This window comes from Lissotriton vulgaris, chromosome 1_2 (genome assembly GCF_964263255.1).
Source record: "Lissotriton vulgaris chromosome 1_2, aLisVul1.2, whole genome shotgun sequence".
NCBI classification, from domain to species: Eukaryota; Metazoa; Chordata; class Amphibia; order Caudata; family Salamandridae; genus Lissotriton; species Lissotriton vulgaris.
The window spans coordinates 105,563,339-105,589,048 of record NC_141686.1 but is presented as its reverse complement, the minus strand read 5'-3'; the positions used below and the strand labels follow the sequence as shown (position 1 = coordinate 105,589,048).

General features: G+C 50.0%; 1 protein-coding gene across 1 annotated transcript in view; it reads right to left on the bottom strand.

Moving 5' to 3' along the window:
- The window catches only part of LRP6 (LDL receptor related protein 6), a 1,045,411-nt gene that overhangs the window by 572,012 nt on the left and 447,689 nt on the right, over positions 1-25,710 (bottom strand). The window contains exon 9 of the mRNA XM_086952928.1: positions 13,924-14,213. Coding sequence (XP_086809054.1) covers positions 13,924-14,213 — 290 coding nt within the window. The remainder of the gene's footprint in view (positions 1-13,923; positions 14,214-25,710) is intronic.

Below are 25,710 nucleotides of genomic sequence, written 5' to 3'. Positions count from 1 at the left end.
CGGTTCTTATTCTGCTTGACCGGTCTGCCGCGTTCGACACGGTCAACCATGAGACTCTGTTGAGCAGGCTGGAGAAGGTGGGGGTGAAGGGCTGTGCTCTTCAATGGTTTCAATCTTTCCTCACGGGTCGAACGCAGGCAGTGTGTCTTCCTCCTTATTGGTCTGATCTGATTAACATCACACATGGGGTGCCACAGGGCTCGGCAATCAGTCCCATTCTTTTTAATATATATATATATATATATATGAAACCTCTGATTGCAGTTGTAAAAGAGCACAGGATTAACATCACAATTTACGCAGACGACACGCAGCTCATTTTCTCGTTGGAGAAGAGCAGTCCACCTCTATTGAGGAGTTCCACTGCTGCTTGCGTGACATGGCTCAGTGGTTGAAGGGCAACTCACTACAATTTAATGCCAGCAAGACGGAGGTGCTCTTCTGCTCTGCGGATAGGGTCCCCTGAGTGCTGCCAAGTAACTTCTGGCCTAGCGATATGTCAACAGCAGTGAGACCAGTACATAAGGTTTGCAACCTGGGCATTATGTTTAATAACAAGCTGACCATGGAAGCTCAGGTCACCAGTACGGTGGGTAGCTGCCTTGCGATTATTAAATCCTTACGTAAAATTCTTCCCTTACTACCCCCTCAAGCACGGGCATTAGTTGTACAGAGTACAGTTTTGAGCAGACTGAACTATTGTAATGGCCTTTTGCTTGAATCTCCTAAGTCTCTTTTGGACAGACTTTTCAGAATTCAGTCGACCGCAGCTAAACTTGCTTTGGGCAGGCCTAGAAGGTCTTCGTCCTCCCGGGCCTTGGCAGAATTGCATTGGCTACTGGTGGGACAGAGAATTCAGTTTAATTCCCTCTGTCTAGTGTTTAAAGCTCTGCATGGGCTGGGTCCTGTCTCATTGCAGAGGAAATTTGAGTGGTATGTTCCAGCCAGAAACCTTCATTCCGCCTCGGCTAGATTAGTTAAGATCGCGAGGCTCAGGAAAGTCAGAACAGGTGGCAAAACCTTTACGGTTGCTGCGGCCAGGTTGTGGAACGGGCTCCCTCTGGAATTGAGACAGGTCAGTGATCTCCTTTTTAAAAGATTAAAAACACTGATGTTTCCGAAAACGTAGGTGCTGCACTGCCCTGAGCTAGTTTCGCCCTTGCTGCTCTGTCGCTCGTCTTTTTGCCATGCACTTTGAGTTTGCCAGCGCCAGGATGCAGTCAGGTGATAGAGCGCTTTAGAAATGATATAAATAAATAACACACTTGTATTTATAGTGCAGATTGCTATATCTGCTGCATCACGGGCACATTTTATTGAGGTATTTGTAATTAACTTTCCCTCTTGTATAAGATCATTTGCTTTGGTCTTATGTTCGTCTGGAAGGTGTTGAATGAGCTTTTCAAGCTCATCATAGTGAGCCCTGTGGTACCTTGATAGTAAGGCTTGAGAATTAGAATGTGCTAAAAAATTGCTGCCTGAGACGAAACTCTTTTCCCTGATGAGTCCAGTAACTTAGATTCTTTGTCTGGCCGAGGGGCGTCACCTGTGGTTTGTGAATGTGCCCGTTTACGGGCATTTGCTAAAACCAATGAATCCAGAGGGATTTGACCTTTAATATAAACTGTATCGCTTGGAGCTGGCTTGTATTTTTTCCCAATTCTAGGATTAAGAACCCTAGCCCTAACAGGGTCATTAAAAACATCAGGGGCATATTTAATCATCCCTTTGAGCATAGGAGAGTGTTTGTTGTATTTTGAGGCTGAGCGAATGTTTCTAGTGTAAAGTCCTCCTTGTAAGAAAGTGGCTCTGTATATACTGCACCAAAGTAAGGTACAGTGTGCACAGAGTCCACAGTCCCCAGAGGTTTGGCAGAGGTTAAAGTTAGATATAACCGTACTCTCTAAAGTGGTAGCTTGGTCAAGCAGTAAGGCAGTATCAGAGGACAGTGTAAAGCCTTTTTTGTACACAGTCAGTAAATGGTCTCACACACTCAAGAACTGAACTCTAGGCCAATTGTTTTGTATATAAAAATATATTGTTTTATTTTAGAACCACAAGTAGGTATAAAAATACTTTCTCAGATTGAGATGCTCCAGTTGAATACTTTCAAATAGCAATAGACTTTTCAAAGCAATAGATACAATTGTTGCAATATGCAACACAAGTGAAACACAATTATAACATTGAGCTGAATGGGAATTTTAAGTAAATGCAATATCAATTACTATACGTATGTTTTTCTTACTCAGGGCTGGATCCAGGATGCAGCCCTGGAGCATTTCCTTTAAACAGTTGAAAGAAATTGTTTTTGTAAAACAGGCGATTTTTAAGGAATATTACAACGTTTCCAAAATCCACAAGAAGTTCTCGTAAAAACCAGGCAATGTTATCCTAATGAGGAAAATCAAGTTATCCAAAAATCACAGTTGTAATTACTTTTTAGGGTCAGTGCTGGGCACAAAGATCCAGCACTGGGATCTCTCCTGGTAGTAGGTGAGTAATTTCGTTTTCGTTGATCGGATGATTTTTAGTGAATATTTCAAAGTTTCAAAACTCAACACTTAGAAGAATTTCCAAGTGAAAATCAGTCAATGTTACCCTATGGAGAAAAGGTATGTTAACGGCTTTCAGGTAGGTACTCTACTTGCAGAGTTAAGGTTCTGGGGATAGACTCAGGGGTCTCCCAGGTTCAGTTAGCCTATGTCAGGTGGTGGGCCTTTTGTTGGTGGCTGCCACGTGGCTGTGGGAGCGGAGCTCCTGGTCACTTACACAGGGCAAGTGGGGAAGTAGAGTAGTACAGATGCTGCACTTCCAGTGGCACTCTGGCGGCTGGGTGCAGGGTGCTTTTGGGCCGTCTGGCGCCCAATGGTTTTCAATGGGAAAGCTGCAAGACGAACGAAGGCTGCAAGCTCGGGGGTGGAGATTCGTCAGGTGCGACTACCACTTCAAGGGGTAAGTTGGGAAGCTGTAGGTTGGGTAGACACCCAGGAGTTGGGCACAGGGGGCAGTGGGGCACCGGGTGCAGGGGTGTCTTTTGGTGTCGGGAAATCTTACCCTCTGCTGGTAGCGGTTGGAGCGGTCCCTGGTTGTGAGGCGGCAGGCATCGTCAGGAGCGTCGAGGAGGGTCCTTGGGTGCTGGATTCTTGGTCACAGTTGCCGGGGGGACGTCCTCGTGGTCTTTGTTCACTCAGGCACAGGCCGGGCTTGGCGGGTGCAGAGTGTGGATTCACGGTTCCTGGCTGGTACCAGGGGTTGTTGCTGTTTGAGCAGAACCACTGCTCGTGGGAGTCCCAGTCTTTAGATGAGCAAGGCAGTAGGGTCCTCTGGGGTTTTCGAGGTTGCTGACCACTGGAGATGCCGGGATTTAGCAGGAGCAGGTTCGAGGGTCGACAGGCCTGTAGGGCTGGGGCCAAGTCAGTTGGTATCGTCCCCTTGATAGCAGCTGTACGGCTGGTCTTCTTTCTTCTTCTTGTTCTTTATATTTTCAAAAATCGGGATCTGAGGAAGGAAGGTTCAGGGTGCTCCTAAATACTAAATATAGGGGCGTTACAGGTAGGAAAAGTCAGGGACCAATGGGTCCCTTTCTGGTGGTTAGTACACCCCCTATCCTGCCACTCTCCAGTGGGAGGGGGGCAGAAGCCTATTGGATTGGGTAGGGCTCCCCATTCTCACGATGGAGGGATCCCAGAGTTGTGCTTCGCCTCGCCTCCAACACCTGAGGGGTATGGTTGGCAGAGGCTGGCACAACCCCTTCGCACACTTTAGTTTTCCCGACAATCTTCCCACCGGAGTGGGGGTCAGAACCGATGGGGGCCAGTTGCGGAGTACAGCAAGTGGTCTGGAGAAGCTCACAAAGGCAGTATATGCCTTTGAAGCTTGCCCTGCCCATCCTGTGGGGAGGAGGCCTAGCCCTCACCCCAGGATGTGCATTGTTGCAGGTCCACGAGAGCGAATGGCTCTCGACCCATGGGTCCAGCAACAGGTCTGCTGTGTGGCAGCCTAGGCAGCCTCTCAGTCAGAACGCTGGTTGTTGGTTAGTTTTGGGGGGCATCTCTAAGATGCCCTCTGTCTTGCATTTTACATTAAAACCCACATTGTTATCATGGTGAGTTTAATGTGCTGAGAAGTTTGATACCAAACTTCTCAGACTTCAGTGAAGCCATCATAATGATGTGGAGTTCGTGATGACTACCTCCCAGCACCATATACTCTTAATGGCAGCACTGCACTTACAGTGCCCAGGAATGGACCTGGGTACTGTAGGGGCACAGGGCTCATGCGCCTGTACCCACACCACTGGCATAGGGCACCCAGCTAGAGGGGTGACTGAGGTATGCCAGGGCAGTGTGTTGTGGGCAAGGCACACAGGGATGTGTGCCATGTCGACTCAGTTTTGTTCTGCACCAGGACACGAAGCCTGCAAAGGCAGTGTGTGTGTCAAGGGACACTGCCTCTAAGGGTGGCAAATACGTGCTGCAGCCCTTAGGGGGCCTTCTCTGGTCACAGTGCCCTGGGTACCTAGGGTACCATTTACCAGGGGCTGACATGTGGCCAGAGATACCAATTGGGTTTAGGCTTCAATGCAGTTTTAGGGAAGGAACACAGGCCCTGGGTACCTGATTGGTAGGAGCCAATGGCACACTCAGTTAAAGCAAATGAGCATTTCAGCAAAAAGTGGGGGCATGCCATGCAAGAAAGAGGGCACTTTCCTCCACTCCTCTAGAGAGTCTGAATGTAATTGGACCCCCAGGTATTGTGCAGCTCTATTTAATAGTTGCGCAAACCCTATACTATCGTCTGGAGGGGATGGTCTAGAGAGATATTAATCTGGCTCGGGTACATCCGGGACATCATAATTGTCCCATGGGTGCTGAGGTGGGATACTGTGGGTGTCATCATCAGTAGCTGTATTATGTGGTGAGTGCATGTCATCATCAACCCCTTTATCGTCATCCTCCCCTTGTGGTGAAAAAGCAGGCACTGGAGAGTGTGCTGGAGAAGGTATAGTGTTTAGAGGCTGTGGAAGTGAAGAGAAAGGCCTCATAGGTGAAGTGGATGGGTTTTCTCTTGAAGGGTATCCCAGGTGTTCCTGATTTATCCAATTTCCTCTTTTTAGGTAGTGTAGAGGTGACATGTCCAGTAATGGGGTCAATATGGAGTGTTCTTTGCCTAGGATCCGTGGATCTGGATGGAAAATTCTTTGGATCAGTCTTTTTTCGACGCCGAGTGGTGTTTTGGCCTGTCTCCTTTAGCCTTTGCCTGTAGGCGTTGGATGCTTCGGAGCCAGGCCCGGAGGCGGGGCTTCTGAAGTTTTGTCTCGGTGCCGACCCAGACCCGAAGGTGAAGGTGTTACCGGAGCCTTTTGTTTTTTCGGGGCAGGGGCGTCGACGTCAGTGCTCATGCTGGAGTAATCATCCGGTCTTCTGATTCAGATTCCTCTGCTTCTGAGATATTGTCTGGATCATCGGAGCCTGCCTCGAAGATGTTCTCCGGCGCTGGAACAGTTGTCCTGGACATTTTGTGTCGTCGTGCCCGGCGATCGCGTATAGTCTTCTTGGAACTGAAAGAGTCACAGGCCTGGCTGTGTTGACTCTCGTGTTACGGCGAGAGACAAAGGCTGCAGACCTCATGGAGATCTGTGTGTGAAAATCTAGCCCCACACTTGCATTTTTTGAATTGAGTCCTTTTCATATGCTGGCGATGTCGCCGATCGGCCCAACAGCCCACGTCGACGACCGGACTCAAAAATGTCTTCGAAACTGGATAGGGGTTGAGAGAGATTCGCGATCGAAACAATACTGTCGAGCGGATAGTTTTGCACGTCGAAGGGGAATCGAACTAAGTCGACCCGGAGCGCAGCAAATTACGGACTGACCGAGACTAAAGGCAAGACCTTTTTGTTTTGCAACTGCTCATTTTTCAATGGAACATGGCTGCCTTGGTGTAGGAAAGTGCCCCTTATTTGCATGGTTGCCCCCACTTTTTGCCTGATGCTGATGCTCTTTGACTAGTTGTGGCCTGGGTTCCTGCTAACCAGGAACCCAGGGGCCTGTGTTCTTTCCCTACAACTGACCTTTGCAGCCCCAAATGGCACCTCTCTGGCCAGATGTAAGTCCCTTAGAAAAGATCTTCTTTGAACAGACTAGCACTGGGTGATGGAGATCATTACAAATAAAATAGAGTTTTACTAGCACTGGTCCTCACTGGAGATGCTTTTGTTTATGAATTAAATGGTAAGATACCGCAGTCTCCAAAGGGAGTTATACAGAGTGTAAAGATGGGTCACAGGCATAAATGGATGAAGCAGGTTTAATGCAATAAGGTAAATAATACAGGTGAGGGCCAGGGAGCAGCCACCAAGCAGTCCGACTCCTCTGCAACTGCCCCGCTCTTCTAAAGATGCAATCATGACATTCCATGAGCATCATAGCATTCTGTCCATGAGGCACCTGTCTAAAAGGTGAATACAAGAAATACAACATAACACCCCCCCCCCCACTTCAAACAAGAAAAAGAATAAACAAAAACAAAATTTAAAAAAAACAAAAGATAATTAAAATAAACATAAGTACATGCGATAATCAATTCATGACATAGTCCTTGAACCAAAAAGGCAAAGTGGAAGTCCTTTTACTATTGCCTCGTTGGACAGAACCAGGATCACAAGAATCACCAGTGGAACCATTGGAATCACCATTGACACCACCAGTAACTCTTCCCCCCTCTCCACAAAAGGATTGAGCCACAGGAACTACATCCTGCAAATTTGCATCAGTGTTCTCCTCAGTACCAGCAAATTGTGCTTGAAGACAACTGTTCTCAAAATGATCTTCCATCCAATCATACATGTTTTGACTATCATTGACATCTACCTCACCATCCTCAATATTACTGCGACTGAAGGCAATGCTTTTCATATTCCATACCTTCCCATCACTTAATCTAACAGCATTTCTTAAAACTTCAGTCACCTGTTTCTGTGGTTCAAAACGACTTTCACCTTTTGGCACATTGAAAGGTTTCTTGGCTCGTACCCAATCACCCACCTTAACTTCCACACTCTTTGTGCCATGGTGTCTGTCGAAAAACTCCTTACTTTTAGAATGAAGCAAAACCAAGTCATTCTTCACCTCAGCTGGAGACCACTGCTTAACTCCCCCATTCAACAACCAACCAGGATTGATTTTGCATATTGGTAACCTCCCTCATCATAACAAAAGGTGATAAACCTGTCCCCGTTTGTGTTGTGATTCTGTACGACCACACCGCCTTTTGTACCTGAACTTTCCAATCCAACTTCTTGTTGACCGCAGCTTGAATAACCCCCTTGATAACTCTATTAAATCTCTCAACTGTGCCATTGCCACTTGGATTGTACAGAGCGGTTGTCTTGTGTCTAACACCACATTTCTTGAAATAATTGCTAGCCATGTGTGACAGGAACTGTACTCCGTTATCCGTAAGGACACTAACAGGTAAACCATTCATTACAAAAATGTTGTCCAAAAATTTCAACACGCTACACGTGTCAGCTTTCTCCACAAATCTTACAATAGGCCATTTAGAGAACAAATCAATAGCCACCAGTCCAAATTCTTTCCTCTCACCAATAGGCCCAATAATGTCCACAGCAATAGTTTCCCAAGGAAGTTTTGGGATACATCCTTCACTCATGCAGGGTTTTAAAGTTTTAAGAGACTTATCTGCAGAACTACAAACTTCACAGGTCTTGACAAATAATTCTGTGTCCTTATCCACACCAGGCCACCAGAACATGCTTTTCACAACGGTCTTGCTTCTCCCAATACCAAAATGTCCCTCATGGCACAACTCCAAAACTTTTTCCTCAAGGAGACCGGAGGAATCACTCTGTCACCTCTGAAAAGTAAGTCCCTTTCCAATGACAGCTCCATCCTAACTTCCCAATAAGCTCTAAATTTTCCTTCCAAGAAACATTGCTTTGGCCAGCCACTGCAAATATATTTCTTAATCTCCTTGAGATCTGCATCTTTGTTAAGTTCTTCTAACCACTCTATATTACTAATGGCAGGGACACCTGAATCATGGATAAGAGCAATATTAACATTACCCCAAGGATCATCCTCACACTCCTCCAGTGGTGGCGGCAATCTAGATAAACAATCTGCAATTATATTATCTCTTCCAGGCAAATAAACCATCTCATAAATAAACTCTTTCATTCGCATAGATAATCTCGCTATCCTGGCTGAAGCCCCAGAAATGCCATCAGACGTCAAAATTTTTACTAACGGACGATGATCAGTCCTGATAGTCACTGGTTTACCCCACACGAAAGCTCTAAAATGTTCCAGCGCCCACGGGCATGCCAACGCCTCCCGTTCAATAATGGGATACCTAACCTCTGCTGGGGAAAGTGCCCTAGATGCAAAAAGAATTATTACCTCCTTTCCCATAGAATCCTTTTGTGACAAAACTGCACCAATACCCTTGTCACTCGCATCTGTAGTTAATAGATATTCCATATTTGGATCAAAACTAGCCAAGGCGTTAACACTCTTTAAATCTACCTTGATCTTATCAAATTCATTCTGGCACTCTTCCGTCCAAACAAACTTCACATTCTTCTTAAGTAATCCCCGAATATTAAACACTTTTGACGCAAAATTCTTTACAAATTTTGCGCAATATTCTGCCATTCCTAGAAATGCCCTTACCTCTTCCTTAGTACTTGGTGCCCCAGAATTCACAATGTTATCAATTAAAGCTGGTTTGGGTTTCACTCCCTCCTCACTTATAACGTGTCCTAAATAAGACACGCTTCTTTTGCCAAACTTACATTTTGACAATTCTATTGTTAGTCCTGCCTTTTCAAGAACCCTAAGAACCTGTCTCAACTTGGAGTCATGCTCCACTTTGTCTCTATCTGCCACCAAAATGTCATCTTGGAAAAATCCAATCATTTCCATGTTCCCCAATAGTCTATACATTAACCTCTGAAATACAGCCGCAGCTGACGCGAACCCAAAAGGCATTCGTCTAAATTGATAACACCCAAAGGGTGTGATAAATGCCGTTAAAAATTTAGACTCACTTTCCAATTCCACTTGATGCTAAGCAGCAGATAAATCTATGGTAGAAAACCATGTTGCACCTTTAAATGACGAAACCATCTCATTGATCTTGGGGCAGGGAAACTTTTCTATTACTATATTTTTGTTAAGATGGCGCAAGTCAATACACAAACGAATTTTCCCATTGGGTTTACGTGCGACGACTATTGGACTGATCCATTCGGAGGCTTCTACCGCCTCAATGATCCCTTTATTCAAAAGTCCTTGTATTTCCCCCTTCACTTCTTCCCCGATTAACATCGGAACAGGTCTAACTTTGTGTACTTTTGGTTGTGCATTGGCTTGGAGTTGTATTTTGTGTTCAAACCCTCTCAATTTCCCCAACACAGTACCAAACACTCCCGGAAATTCTTTGTACAAGCTTTCACTCAATTTGCTCTCCTCATCCATAACTAGCACTTTTTCTTCACTATTGGGATCCAGAATGATTCTCAAATTTTTCTGATCCCACCATCCTAAAACTGATGGTCCTGTCTTGGATACATACAATTTCCCCCTTGTGTCTCTCCCTTTAAATAAGAATGTGAGCCACCTGTAGCCCAACATTTCAATTCTTTTCCCAGTATATCCAACCAGACATATATCGGATTGTCTCAAATGATCTCCAATCTTTCCTACAAAATATTTTTTCCAAACTTCCTCATTTACAATGGTATAAGGAGATCCTGAGTCTGCGTAGACTTCCACAACCACACCACCAAAGGATACCTTACATAAGGGTTTTCCTTCTAAAGCTTCATCAGATATGTTGATGACATAATTACCCCTTACATTCTTTACCCATTCTACATTCTCATCATCCTCCTCAACGACTACTACTTCTTCTTCATCCCAAACATACTTTACATTGCTGCGTTTGAGACACATTTTTGAAAAGTGACCAACCAATCCACAAATCCCACATTTCTTATTAATAGCAGGGCAGGTCCTACTAAAAGATAAATGTTCCTTGCTATCACAACGATAACATCTTCTTTCTTCACCACCATTGTCTCTCTTTTGAAATCTTATAGGTTGTCCATTCCATCTTCCTTGTGGATTTTGATTTTGTCGATAACTTGTTGGTCCCCTTTGACCTTGTTGGTACCTTGTCTGGGTTTTGTTCTGTTGAAGAATTTTGCAAACTGCACCTGAGGATTTTTCCAGTTCCGTTTCCTTAATCACCATAGAACATCTACCTGACATTTCTGCCTTCCTCATAATAGCTAATATATCATCCAGTGGCGCATCACCATTCACCCAAAGTCTATCTTGTAAGGTCGTGTTATTATTGTGCATGACTAGTTGGTCCCGAATTAACTCATCGTCAATAGCGCCAAATTTACAATCAATTGCTAGCTTTTTCAAATCGTCGATCCACTCATCAACCGTTTCTGTTTTGCTCTGTTTGCTTTGGAAGAACTTGTGTCTGATTACCCCCATACACACTCTAGGTGCGAAATATTTATCCATGCTATTAATGCAGTTCTCAAAAACGTTTAAATTAACATCTTCTACTTTACTCATGCGAGAATGGGTTTTCAACGCAATTGCTCCTAAGGAGTGTAACAAAATCCTTTTTTCTGCTCTGGTTTCATTTTCTTTTCTTCGTCAATTGCCTCAATGTAGTTTATAAAATACTCCTTCCATTCAATCCATTTAATTTCTGGTTGAGTACCAGTAGCCCAAAATGGTTGTGGCGCACTAATGGTAAAATTTTGTTGGGCCATCCTGTACTCTATATTCTCACTACTCACACTAGTGATGTTCTCAACAGAGTCTCCTCTCTCCATAAACTTTCACTGCTTTACAAGACTAATCTATTTATTTTACATTAAAAAAATATATATATATAGTCTTTCTTTCCTGTGTAAAATTAATTACTCCCCGACTGCCTCACCTGTATTTTCCTTTAAATCCAATAAATATGATTGGTGTGGTCACAGCGTTATGTAGTCACAGCGTTATCTGTATATTCATAGTATGTGTAGCGCTGCGTTAACTTCAATCTGAAATACTTAACTAAAATGGCTGCCGCGCACGCACGCAACGTTGCGTGAGCCTGCGCTACCGTGTCATTTCCTCTTTGACACAGAACAGCTTCCGCGCGTCACATTCATGCACTTCCAGCTTGATTGTAGACTCACGCGCTTCCTTCTCGCACACCAACGTGGAATCCCGCCGACGTTTAAAAGATGCAGAGCTTCAAACATTCAGCCGGCAACATGTAAATTGCACAAATCTTCCACAATACGAGGTACGTCGCTAAATAGTTATCCGCTTACCGCCTTTCATAAAAGATGTCTTTTTCACGGAGTATCACCCTCAGTATCACAGTTCATGGTGATTCTTCTCCGGATAGCAAGAAACGAACAAAATTAATTTATCCTCGGGTTCTTTAATTAGTCCATCGTCGCCAATTGTAAAGATGGGTCACAGGCATAAATGGATGAAGCAGGTTTAATGCAATACGGTAAATAATACAGTTGAGGGCCAGGGAGCAGCCACCAAGCAGTCCGACTCCTCTGCAACTGCCCGCTCTTCTAAAGATGCAATCATGACATTCCATGAGCATCATAGCATTCTGTCCACGAGGCACCTGTCTAAAAGGTGAATACAAGAAATACAACATAACACAGAGTTACTGGTAGTGACTGAGAATGTGGCAGAATGCAGTTTAGGCTTCTGTGAATTACGAAACAGGCTTGGTAGGAGACTTGATTGGACTCCAATGTATTGAAAGCTTGTAAATTAGCATCTTTTTGCGAGTTGCAAGCAATGTTACTCAGAAACTTGGGTGTCAACATCACTGTATTACACTTCATTAGCCCCAATTATAAACTAGTTTTGGCCAATGAAGGCCAAGTCTACGACCCTAACGTAGAGGGTCAGAATGCAGAGACAACGTTCTGAGCCAGATGTGCCTGCATACACAGAACAGCTACTAATTGTTTTGTAGCCTACCACAAGTGTTAATCCGAAGCTGCAGAAGGGTAGCTTATAACCTACCTGTATGTACTGACCCAGTTTTTGTAAATGCCAGACAGGCTTGATAATAGTATGAAGCATATAGCAGAATTTTGATAAACACTTTCTTCTGGTGGAAGCGCGTATAAAACAAAAATTGGTTTCAACTTACCATCTCGTCGCGTCTCTCCTCCGTAGTCCTCCCTCACTCGGCCACAGGAAGCATACCCAGGGGTCCCAGTCAGCCAAACACAACGCTGCCTTAGCAGCGTTGTGATTGGTCTGAACGCTGTGTTTCAAAGCTGCCTGGAGGGCCTGGGTATGTTCTCCACGTAGGCTGCGATGCAGCCTACTTGGAGAACCTGCAAAATGTGCAAGACTGTTTTGGTTGGTCCGAGAGGGGCGGGCAAGCAGTTGTTGTGCACTTAGAAAGGTGCTGCCTAACACTCCTTCCCTGCCCCCTCACGCAAAGCTGTGTAAGTAGGAGAAAATAAAAGAACGCCTTAGCGGAGAAGCCGCCGCTGAAGATAAGTCCTTCCCAGCAAGGAGCACCCAGCTTGGCCCTAGGGGAGCAAGAAAGCCAGAGAGTAGATCGTTGGAACACCAGGGAAAAACAGAGACGAAGCAGCAGAGGACACGGCTGAAGAAGATGAGAGGGAAGGAGAGGAGGAGGAGGAGGACTGGTCGGAAGACTGGTGGATGCCGCCAGCAGTCATGAAGCAGCCCCCCAGGAGAGATGTGGGTGAACAGTGAGGGTTGGTAAACCCGGTACAGGGAAAAGGCAGGGAGGAAGGCGGTAGTGGAGCCTGTACTCTTGCGTTTTTTTTGTTTAGTTGTTTATTTTCCCTTCACTCTCTTGCAAAATACCTCACTTTGAGAATATCCTAATAAAATAACCCTTAAAGTCGCATTAAGGAAGAAGTGTGTCTCAAGGAGGCACAAATACCCTATTAAGAAACAAGAGCCAAAGAATAGAGAGAGGATTGCAGGACCTCGTACTATACCAATATCCAAAGCATTCTCACAAAGCAGTGTCAGGCTACAAGGATAGCCAGGAAGAGAACATGTTCCTGAGAGAGATACAGTATTTTTATATGCAGATATACTTACCTGTTTTTTTTGTTGTTGCGCTTTCTTTCCTGAGGGCCTGGTGGCATCTACCCAGCAGACCAGAAAGGAATAAGAAAGACTCTGTTGAAACTCCACAGGGAACACCATTCTAACCACTGTGTTGGTTGAGTAAAGAGATATTGGTTCTTGCACGCTGGGGAAGTTTTACCTTCTAATGTTTGTTAAACTTTGTGTTTTTTCCCTCTCTGCCATTAAAGAAAGCCATCATTGGCAGATCTGGAAAGCCTCAGTAGCCTTTTTTTCCGTCCATTCCTTCACATGAGTAAAGTGACAACTTGAGCTTACTGCTAGTTAGCTTTGAGATTTTCTAGTAATGAGCACTGAATAGCAGCATTTTCATATGCTGGGAAGAGATGGCACTATGCAAGAGGGCTGCTACCTGCATACCACAGGTTTTCAGCTTGAACTAAAACTGATCACTACAAAGTTCTGCCATTTTACATGAATCCAAATCAGAAATGCCCACCTCTTATGACAATGCCAATCACAAAACTCTGCCACAGTACTTCAGGGTAAGCACTGGATGTCAATTGTACGTTTTGGAGTCTTGTACAGACCTGCAAAAGAGCCTTTAACTGGTGAAGGTTCAACAGTCCTTAACTGAAATGTAATAGTTTAACTGAAAAAACTGTACCTGAATTTAAATAGCAATTTCTACACAGAAACTCCCACATACCATTTATACATCTTGATTGCATTAAGAAAACACCACACCCTTCTTCTGCATTACCTTTAGACTGATGTCTGTCCAGTAAATGCGGTTATCTGTCACATCAAAGTCCAAAGCAGAAGCCTCCTTTACACCAGTAAGGGGAATAGCTACATTGTTGTTGTTGGTTTCCAGAGAAATACGCCGGATGTCTGCTCTTCGAGAGAATAAGAGGAAGGCTTCAGGTACAATACAGGTCCTCATGTCACTGATCAGCTCCAAGCCAATTGGACATGCACAGCGGAGACCCTGTGGTCGGTAGAGACAGAGGTGACTGCAATCTCCATTGTTATCTGCACAGGGGTTTGAGCCTATAGAGAGGTGTAAGAAAAAGATACTTATTTATTCTCGTTCTTGTCCATCTGTATTCCCTCTGAATTCACAAACAGCAGAATATCTCTACCTAAAAGTGTGAGATCCCTAAACACAACTAAGATTTATTTTTAATGTTTTCCAGTTACACAAATAAAAAGAAAACATGCCAATATATGTTAATTCTTTTTTTTATTTTGAATTATCGAATTTACTACACAAAATATATTTAGCTGGACACTAAAAATGTAAACTAAAGAAAAGTCTGAATGATGCCACCAACAAAAACTACACAAAGTGATAGACATACTCAGCTCCTTTAAGAATCTTAAAGGCTGCACTATGCCATCATGCCCAGCATGATGCCAGGCAGCCAGGTTTTTAGAGCAAGTAAGAAGACCCATTATGAAAACATGTCCAAAAGCTGTACTTCCAAAAGCAGAGAGGCACATGCAGCTTTTATAAATAACATTTATTCCTACCACCCCATATTACTGTTGTCAAGTCCTGGGGTCTTCTCCCTAGGTTTATTTCTGCAGCATTAAACAAACTATCTTAAATAATCAAAGCACATAAATTACGAAGAGAAGCATGACCTGCTACAGTGTCTGTCCTGGAATCAGTGTCCAGAAAAGGTTTAGGTAACAGTATGGACTGACCTCAAAAGTAGTAGGGTTACAAATGTCAGGTATGGTGGCATTTCTCATCAAAGGAGCAGCAGTGACCACCTTCCCCCTCATGGACTTGGTCTTAGGCTTGTCAGCAGTTAAGAGCCTGCTAACTTTCTCATAGCAGGCTATAATGCAAAAATGAATAAGAAGCTTGACATGTTTGAACCGCACCATCGTTTACAGTGAGTGTCCTAATTTTTTTAAACTTCCCAGTCTTGTGTAGACTATAATGTGGCTTCCTTTGACATTGATATATATAATGATCTCTCTATAGGGGATTAGGGATAAGGGTTGATCAATGTAAAAATCAGACACCACCATAGGACTCCTATGCGGTCGTATCTCCTATGATAGGAGATACGACAGGGTGTGATCTATCCGACATATGGTGCAAAATCTCATTGAAGGCAGGCAGATTGGCCAAAGATTGAGGAGGTTAATGTGGGACTGCTGTTCCATGGGAGACCACAAGTCTCCTATATACAAGGTGACGGGAGGGCTGCCCCAGGTGAGGAAGCAGGCATGTGACCTCGCTGTGGCCACTGCCAGAAAAGGACAAAAGGGATTCTCGCAAGTGAGCATGAACGTCACTCACCCTCCCGACACATGTAACTGTAGCGAGCATTTGCAATGCAAAAGGTCTCGCAGTTACCAGAGTTTAAGCTAATGGCATTGTAAATGACAATGCCTTTTATTTAGGTTTTTAAAATGAAAACAAAAATAAAAGGCATTGTTATTTGCAATGTCAATAGCTCAAACTCTCATAAATGCGAGACCTTTTTTTTGTTCAAATCTGTTTTTATTGTGAACACAGCGATAAGCCTACAACCCCGTGTCAGGGCCGGCCGCGCATAGAAGAACTTGAAGGCGTGAGCAACCAGGGGGGGCTAGAGCATTAACACAGCGCCCTGCCTACAACCCCCAGAAGGGGCCGGCCGCGTGGCTTAGGGGTAGTGATAGCAGGAGGAGGCCATGTGTGGGCGTAGCATTGTTGTGTGGGGGAGGCGCGTATGGAAGTAGGAGCTGTAGTGTCACGTTTTCCAAAAGGCCCAACGGGGCCCAAACTGCCCCATAGGGGGGCGGAAGCCAGAGCGGCAAGGAGGAAGGAAGAAAAAGTCGGAAGGAGAGTGAGCAGTAGCGAGAGGAAGACGGGCCGGGGGGGAAGAGATCAGTCGCCAGTTGGGGGGCAAAAAACGCAAGCGGGTGTGTGGTGTGTTAGAGCGCAACAGCGCCTGCACCGGGGGGAGCAGTTAAGGACCTAGTCTGCTCGGGTCAGCAGGGATGAGGGCGTCCTCGAATAGCTGCAGAGCACGAAGCCTGGGGGGGCATGTGGCGTGCATAGCTGATGGAGCACAGATGGCGCACGAGGGGTTCCCACACTGCCTTGAAGCGCACGCCCCTCATTTGTATCCGTGCCGTGAGCAGCTCCATAGTCAGGACCTGCCAGAGGCGTACAAACCAGGAGGCCATTGGGGGCGCCTCAGCCCGCTTCCAGTACAGAGCAATGAGTTGCTTGGCAGCGCCTAACATGTGAAGTGTGAGGATCCAGTCGCTGCGCGTGAGGGCCTTAAGTGCAGGGGGTCGAATGCCCAGCAGGAGCGTGCAAACCTCTTCAGGTAGGGGGAAACCCAACACCCTCTTAATGTGACTGAGGACCTCCTTCCAGAAGACAGCTAGAGTAGGGCATGACCACCAGATGTGTACGAAGTCGCCAGTCGCAGTACTACACCTCCAGCATAGCGGCGAGGAAGTAGGGAACATTTTGCTGAGTCTCAGGGGGGTATAGTACCATTGCGTAAGCATCTTGTATGCATTTTCCCTCTGCGGGATGCTGCGAAAGGTTTTAGGGATGTCAGTCCACAGCCTGGCCCACTGAGAAGGCGTAATATCGGCGCCGGCCTCCGACTGCCATTGTCTCTGGTAGGGGTGCGCGGGCGAAGCGGTGGGGTGCTGCAGGATGTTATAGATCTGGGAGATAAGTCTTTTCAGCCCCCCGAGGGAGCGTGCCAGTTTCTCGAATGGCGTGTAGTCCCTGGTGGCAGCCCGATACATGTCGTCCCTTATTGTCCAATGGCGCAGTTGGGCATACTGTAGGCCGGCGGCCGAGGGGAGACCGAATTCTTCCCTGCAGTCGGGCCATGATTTGGGAGCCCCTCCAAGAAAGAGGTCTCCTATAACTCTGCAGTCCCCTTGTGTCCAGCTCTCAAAGGCGCGGGTCCGGGCTGCGGGCGGAAAGTGCGGGTTACCAGCGATGGGGGTGTGCGGAGAGGGGAACGTGGTTAGGCCCTTGGACACCGCCACCCTGTCCCAGACGTCAAGGACTGTTTTCGTCGGGACTGCCATATATGCACTCCTGGATCGCGCCGCGCGCGGTAGCCAAGGCAGGTCCCATATGGTGCGCCCCGTGACCACCCGGTCCATGTGGAACCAGTGCTTGTCGCTCTCGCGCGCACCCCATTCTATTACGAACCGAAGGTGCACCGCCCAGTAGTAGTGGAGAAGGTTCGGGCAGGCGAGGCCGCCCCTGTCTCTCGGTTCCATGAGGACTTTCTGCGAGAACCGGGGTCGCTTACCACCCCAGATGAAGGACGTGAGGTCGCGTTGGAGACTCTTAATGCAGTGGAGCGGGATTGGGGGGAGTAAGCACTGGAAAACATATAGAATACGGGGGAGGACCGACATCTTGACCGCGTTGAGCCGCCCTAGCCAGGAGATCATCAAGGGCTTCCATTTCTGCAGGTCCACCAGGACTTCTTTGCGCCAAGATGCCCAGTTCCGCGCGGACCATGAGTCCAGGTAGGGCGTTAGGTCCAAACCCAAATATTTGATGTGAGTCTCCGCCCAACGGTAGGGTGTAACCCCTTTCAGGAAGTTGACCTCCTCCTCAGGGATGGTGAGGTTAAGCGCCCAGGATTTGGTGTGGTTAATCTTAAGGCCAGATGCTCGCTCAAATAGGGAGAGGGCGTCATGCACCGCCGGGAGGGAGTCCCGAGGGTGCGTAAGAGTAAGGATCAGATCGTCCGCGAACAGCGCCACTTTGTTGGCACGTCCCCCGTGGGGGATTCCGTGAATGTCAGGGGTGCGCCTAATCAGCTCCGCTAGTGGCTCCACCGCTAGGGCGAACAGGAGCGGCGAGAGCGGGCATCCCTGCCTCGTGCCCCTGTGGATCGAGAGCGGCGGTGTCAGTTGGCCGTTGACCCGAATTCTGGCCTGTGGTCCGAGATAGGGGGCCATGCACCTAGAGATCATTTTAGGGCCAAGACCAAGTTTCTGGAGGACTGCTCGCAAAAAGGTCCAGTCGACCCGGTCGAAGGCCTTTTTTGCGTCTAGCGAGAGGAGGCAGGCTGGTATATCCCAATGCCGTACCTTCCCCACTAGGTGTGCCAGCCTGCGCACGTTATCGGCCCCCTGTCGATCCCGAATAAATCCCACCTGGTCCGGGTTTACTAATCCCGGCATGTACAGGTCTAGCCGTTTGGCCAGGAGCTTGGTGTAGATCTTAAGATCGGTATTCAGGAGGGCGATGGGGCGATAGGAGGCGCACAGGTCAGGGTCTTTCCCAGGCTTAGGAATCAGGGCGATCTCTGCCAGGCCCATATCGGGGGACGGGCCAGTGGTGTCAGAGAAGGAACTGTACAGCCGCAGCAGGTGCGGGCGGAGCTGGGTCAGAAATAAGCGGTAGAAGGCCAACGGCAGACCGTCTGGTCCCGGGGTTCTCCCGGCGGGGAGGTCCTGGACAGCCTCCGTTATTTCCTCCTCCTGCAGGGGACCTTCCAGTGTAGCTGCACATGCCGGGGCCAGCGGAGACCCCTCGAAATCCGCAAGAACGGCCTCGCGCGCCTCCGCAGAGGTAGGCTCCTCAGCATAGAGGGAGGAGTAGTAGGAGACGAAGGCTTCCTGTTTGGCTTTTTCAGAGGTGGCGCAGGTGCCATCCTGTCGCTTGACGTTGGCGATGTGGGCCCTGGCTGCACGCGCTCGCAGTCTGCCTGCCAGCAGGCGTCCAACTTTGTCCCCGCCCTCGTAGTAGCGTTGCTTGAGCGCCAGCAGGGAGCGCTCTGCCTTGTTGGTGCGTAACGTGCAGAGTTGCCCCCTGAGGTTGGCGAGCGTTCTCTTAGACACCTGTGAGGGAGAGTCCCTGTCCCGAATCTCCGCTTGTTTGATCTCACTAGCCAAGTCGGTTTCTAGCTTAAACGCCTCCCGCCTCCGCGCCACCGCCAGGGAGGTAATGTGGCCCCTAATGGTGGCCTTGAAGGCATCCCAGATCGTATGGAAGGGCAGATCAGGGGTGTCGTTAATAGCGAAGTACGAGTCTATGGCGTCACGGATGCTGGCGGCATCCTCCGGGTCCCGAAGGACACTCGGCGGGAGTACCCACCTCCGCTCACGAGTGGCATGGGCCAGGGGATCTTGTAGCAAAAGTTCCACATGTGCGTGGTCCGATAGGGAAATGTCGGATATAGCGGCAGTCAAGGAGTCTCGGGCCAATTCAAGGGAGGTGAAAAGATAGTCAATCCGGTAGTACGTCCTATGGGAGTGTGAATAAAAGGAGTGGTCCCGGGTTCCCGGGTTGTGATAGCGCCACACATCCACAAGTCCCAGGTCTGTAAGCTGTGTTCTGAGTGTGGAGGACATTGCCCCCGTGCCATTAAAGGAGGCCCCCGCCCGGTCCAACTCAGGGTCCCACACTAGATTAAAGTCACCGCCCGAGATCACGTTAGGGTCGCCTGGTGGGAACTGGTCTCGCAGTAGTGCCTGGAGGTATTTGTCCTGCGACTGGTTGGGCGCATATACACATCCCAGGGTGAACTTTGCACAACCCATCTGCACCGTGGCTCGGAGGAAACGCCCGTCAGCACTCTTGAAGGGTTTCGTGGGTCCCCGTCTGAAGCCAGCCCTGCAGAGGATTGCCACCCCCGCCGTCTTAGTGTCAGAGGAGGCCCAGAACTGTGTGGGGTATCTAGGGTGCGCCATGCGCCTGGTATCCCCCTTTAGAAGGTGCGTCTCCTGGAGGAGGATAATGTCAGGGGAGTGATGCAGGAGGTAGCGCCATATCTGATTCCGTTTGTTGGGGGAGTTGAGCCCTTTGACATTGAGTGACAGGACCTTCAAGGGCGCGGGGATGTTCGCTGTCATCGCACTAAGGGGGGGCGGAACTGCGCAAGTACCAATGAAGCATACTCCCCCGCAGACAGGGCAGTGTCAGTCTCACCTCGCCCCCAGTGTGCCAACCCCCGTAGGTCCCACCATGCCACCCCTCCGCAAGCGCGGGGAAGGAACAGGAAGGAAGGGCAGCGCGAGAGAAAAGTAGGAAGAAAAGAGAGAGAAGGAAGATAAAGGGCATAGAGGGGAAACACAACCAAAACAGGCCAACAGGGCCATTGTACATTGTCCCAGGTACCGGACATCCTCTACCCGAGGGTTCGGATGAACACAGGAATGTCACTTCCTACGGGACAAAGGGAGGGAGCGGAGATCTGGGTGAGTGAAATGAAATCCGGTCGTCTCGCAGCCCGTCCACCCCGCTGTCACAAGGAAGTCCGGGGGTGGTTCGAGCCTGAAGGCCCCAAGTTCAAACCAGACGCCAAGAGGGCACCGAAGTTCGGTGATGCGATGCAGGGCCTGAAAGGGGCGAAGCTCATCATCTGCTCCCCTGACCCCCACAGGGGGGGTTGGGAGCCGCGGGGGCGGCCCTCTAGAGAGGAGGGGAACCCCATCCTCAATAACAGCAGGGTCAGGCCACCGAGGCGTGGTAGGACAGGTCCAGGTGCCCAGGGGGCGAGTGCAGGCTCAGGGCAGCATGAGTCTCGTTAATCATGTTCAGTGGTCTTCTGAAGTTGAAGGACGGTCCCCTCCCTCAGCGCCGGAGGCGGGGAGATGGGAGGCCTGTTCCTCGCGGTCGCCCTCGAGGGAGCGAATGTGAGCGATAATGTCTTGCTTGGTCTGCAAGGCGGAGAGGCCATCCACTGGGGGGGACCGGCGACGTTTGCGCACAGTGGACCAGTCTGGGCGCGGAGGGGCCCTCTCCGGGTGATGGGAGCGGGATGGGCTGTGGTCCGGGGACTCCGGCATATCAAGCAGTTGCGCCGCTTCTCGGTAGGACCGGAGGGCCCTTCGTTTGCCCTCCCACCTAAAGATGAGGGCAAAAGGGTGTCCCCACTGATAGGAAACGTTGAGGGCCCGGAGTCGCTCCGTGATCGGGCGGAAGACCTTCCTCCTGTGGAGCGTGGTGGGAGCCAGGTCTTGGAAGATCTGGATCTTGTGGCCTTCATATCGCAGATCCGGGTTGTCTCTAGCCGCTTTTAGTATGGCCTCCTTCTCCGTGAAGTAGTGGAGCCTGGTGACGATGTCGGCAGGAGGCCCGCTTTGCCCCCCGCTCCAAAGACTATGTGCGCGGTCGAGGCGCGGTGGGGCGGTGTCTTCCTCGCCCCACACCGCGTGCAGGAGCAGGGCCACGTAGGCCATGGTATCAGTCCCCTCTTCTCCGAGTGGTACACCCGGTATGCGGAGGTTGTTGCACGCCCCCTGTTTTCCAGGTCCTCCTGCTTGATCTGGAGCTGGATATGTTGCTCTTCCAGGGTCGCCACCCTCTGCCAGATCTGCTCCAGGTCTTCGGTGCGGGAGTCAACCGTCTTTTCCAGACCGTCAACTCGGTCGCCGAGGTCGGTGACTTCCTTGCGCAGCTCTTTGACGCACGTGTGGACCTCCGTCCTGAGGGATCCAATTTCGGATTTTAAGTCAGCCATGAAGGAGGACATGAAGGCCTGAGTCACTGGGGGGGAGTCGGCAGGCGGCGGAGGCTTCCCCCCTGATGTTGAGGGGCCCCCGGAAGATGGCGGCGAGCCCGCCTTGCCCCACATGGAAGCCACTGACGCACCTCTGGTCGTCGCCGTTGGGGGGGTCCGGCTTGTTCCCCTTGCCACGGGTCATGGTCCACTCAGGGCGTCCAGGGGTAGCGGGGGGGAGGGCAGGCTGTTACGTGTAGCCCCCGGTCTGCGGTGGAGGAGAGTCCAAGGGAGGTATCACAGGTGCCCCGGCGATCCAGCAACCCAGGGCCCACAATCAGGGGCTCTAGACCGCAAGGCAGGAGATGGCGGGGTGAGATAGGGCCTTCACAAGCCCGAGGCAGGGCTGGCCCGTAGTCAGTTTGCAAGGCGCACCAGGGCAACAGGGGTCCAGTGTGTAGGGGGGCTGCGTGAGCAAGTGGGATGGCTCCGCCGGGGAGGCAAGGTGGCGTGTAGGCAGGGAGAGTGGTGGAAGACCGTTACCGGTAGCCGTCCCGCGGTGGTCGGGGTCCGGGTCCCGCTGGCTGAGAACCTCCGATGGCTGTGGCAAGACTCGGCCTCCCGTTCCCGCCAAAGTCAGGGCCTTCCCCAAGTGCAGTGCCCGGGCAGTCCCACAGCCCTCTTTCGAGACTCGCTAGGGCAGCAGGGTGTTCAAGGGCAGGGGGCCGCGTGGGCGAGCAAGCTGGCCACCCGCCTCCAGACGCAGCTCCACAAGCAGCCGATCAGGGGGACAAGATGGCGGTTAGGGCTGATGCAAGGCCCTCCTATCGCCGGACCCCCGCCTGGGACTGACAGGGGGAGGGGGCGGCGCGGAGTCTGCAGCTCACCAGGAGTGTCCCGCGGCGGGCGTAGGATCTGGAGCTGGGGCTCGCGATGGGAGAGCCTCCGGCGTCTTCACTGGGTCCGGCCTCTCGTTCCCGCCCAAGCCGGGGCCTCTCGTGATCTTGGCGCCCGGGCGGTCACAGCGTCCTCAGCCGGGGACAGCCCGGCGCCAGCAGCCTCGATGGTGCGCCCAAGCTGCAATCAGCACCACGGAGGGAGATTCGCCACAAGGAGGGCTCCGGGAGTCTCCAGCTTCTCGCCGGCGTCGGTGATCGGCTCCGCTCCGGGGGAGCCGGGCCAGGGGACACAGCGGTAGACCCTGCGGCAAGATGGCGGCCAAGGGCCGATCGCGGGGGTCCCGGGACTCCGGGCGCCTGCAGCGGGGCTCCCAACGGTCAGGACTCGCCTCCAGGAGATGGTGCTGGCAGGGCTCGCAGCAGTCGGGGGGGCCCCCAGGTGAGAGAACCCCCCCAGACGTCGCTAAAACAAGCTGATTACACAGCGGGGCGACGGAGCTCGCACGAGACGCGTCCGCTCACATCGCTGTCTCGGCCATGCGAGACCTTTTGCATTGCAAATGCTTGTATTGCCTGGGCATCCTCCTCATCTCAACGCCTCGTGGGCAGCCCCGTCAACTCTTAACATTTGAATTCCACTGTTGGAGGTCCTTTGGCCAAAGGTGCCGAAATGCGCCCGCCCCCTTTGTTGTCACACTAGCGCATGCTTTCACCCCTCTTCTTCGCCACCTCAAATTTCTAACGCATAAACTCGGTGTTCATTTCCCTTGGCTGGCATAGGGATAAACGGGCTCGGGGGCCTAGCACAGCTAAAAACCCATGATCTCCTCCTCCTCTTTCCCGCCTCCCCCCCCCCAATTGTACTAGGACCCCATCTACAACCATGTGCTGCCAGAGGCGCATTTCAACATCACAAGACTTCACCGTTGCCCTATCTGCCTGCACCTTAAAACTCACGGGCTGTGCTGCATCTATGCGGGTTTAAAAAACACCCCTTCACTCTTCCGTCTTTCCCTTCCACCCTCTCCTCTCTTAAGAACCTATAAAGTGCCACAGGTTACTTTATTTGGCAACGATTTGCGTTGCTTTTTTTTCCCTCTGGATGCCCGCAACTGGTTAATAGCAGACTCATTCATAAAGAAGCATTGCTATTTACAGCCAATACCCCAAAATCTAACCAATGTAAGACCTATTGTATTGTATATGCGTGTTTAAGTTAGTTTTCAGACACTAGGATTCGTTAACGCCAAAAGGATGGGCCTGGACCTATCCCAGCGGCACCGGGACACACAGTGGCAACGGGCACCCTACCACCTTAAATGTGCTGTTGTGCAGCTGCAATGTCCTACGCCCCTCTCCCCCCCCCTCCACACACACCAAACACCCAATTAGAAAACTATCTATAATCCTATTATCACCGCAGTACCCGTGGTCTGGCGTGGGGTCACTGGAAACTATGCCGGACCCTGCCCCGTCCCTTCGCACACTCAGGAGTGCATCACAGTGGGGGGTGGCAAGGACACGTCCACTGCTTTACATTCTCCACCTCTCAGTGTACATCAACGTATGCAAAGCAATGTTTGCATGACCCCAACAACTGGCGGCTACCCGTACACAATACAAACTTGATGTGTAATTACTGCACTTCATAACCTCTTCGCTGCTGATGACCAGCTCAGCTCGTCATCAGCTATGGCGCTCGTATGCTGATGACGAGCTGAGCTCGTCATGTAACGCGGGATTTTAAAAAATGCCGCACACAGCGGGAAAACCCCCCAATCTATTTCACGATTATTCAAGTCTGTGATGAGAGATCTCACACACAGATGCCTGCACAGACCTCAAAAGCCATGTTCCCAGTATGAACCCTCAAGCCTTGCCGGATATACAGGTGTGCAGACGATGCCTTAACCCAATTAGCTGTTTTTAAGGGAGTGCATTTGACAAAAGGGAAATGTGGTATTAAACCCGGTGGCTGACTTTTTGGCAATTAATTTATTTGGCAGTGGAGTTCACAAATTAACGCCCATTTACGCCACACAGGCGGATTCGACTACCCACAGGCAAGTCCCCCGCCTCCACACCTCCATGACTCGGGCAGAGTCTGGGAACACCAAGTCCGACCCCAGACCCTTTGGACAGCTGCGCCACCCTCTCCTAGCCCGGGACTGAGGCTCAGGTATAGGCAAGGACTTTCACTGTGGCGCCATCACCTCTCCGGTTCCAGAAGCAGTCACAGACTGGAGTGAAGGGTAATCACCTCTTCCGAGACTCCATAAGCTCTTTACAGACCTTCCGCTGATCGACAGAGCCTGGACACGCCCCCGGCCTGGCCGCAGCAGATCCCAGGAGTTACCCCACTGAAGGGACTGTGCAAGAGCCGCCCTACAGGCCTTGAGGTCCAAGAACTGATGGCTTACTTGCCTTTGTAAACCACACGTGTCTAAAAAGGTTTGGCCTTGTGTAATTCTAACTGGCTCTTATGTAAAGCGCTTCAATGCTTTGGGGTCGAGTTTGTGCTATGAAAACTGCAATAAATAAATACAAAATGGTTTTCTCTCAAATAGGGTCTGAAATTTCCAACTCCGGGTGTAGGTCTTGAATAGACAACCTGGTCCCCCATTTGAAGTTTGGGTGCACAAGCCTTTTGAGTTCTGTCAGTGTCTTTCTGCCATTGCTTCTTGGTGACATCAAGGCGTACACCGCGATACGTGAGTCCAGCTGGAAAACTGCCCAGTGTCTGTCACTTTACCAGGAGGGTCAAGGGTAAAGCTGTGGGGTGCAGTGGTGTTACTGCATCGGAGGGCTGCAACTCAGTAACAAGAGCTCGCCATTGTGGGTAGGCAACCGCTGTTTATTTGCCAACCCCGCCGGAGGGGTGGGGTTGGCAAAGGAAGGCACACCTCCCTTCCTCACTTGGTTGTACCGCTGATTTTCCTGCCCAAAGTGAGGGTCAGAACCGGTGGGGGCCCGTTGCTGGAAGCAGCAAATGACTGGGGTAGCTCACAAAGGTGGCAAGCCTGTGAAGCTTCCCCTTCGTGGACCCTGCCCATCCTAGGGGAGGAGGCTTGGCACCTCGTCCCAGGATGGGCATTGTTTCAAACCCTGACAGCAGCAGGCTCTCGATCCAGGGGTCCAGAAACAGGTCTGGTGGTGGCAGCTGGTGAAGTGCCACTTAGCCTGGACACTAGTGTTAGGTTGTTT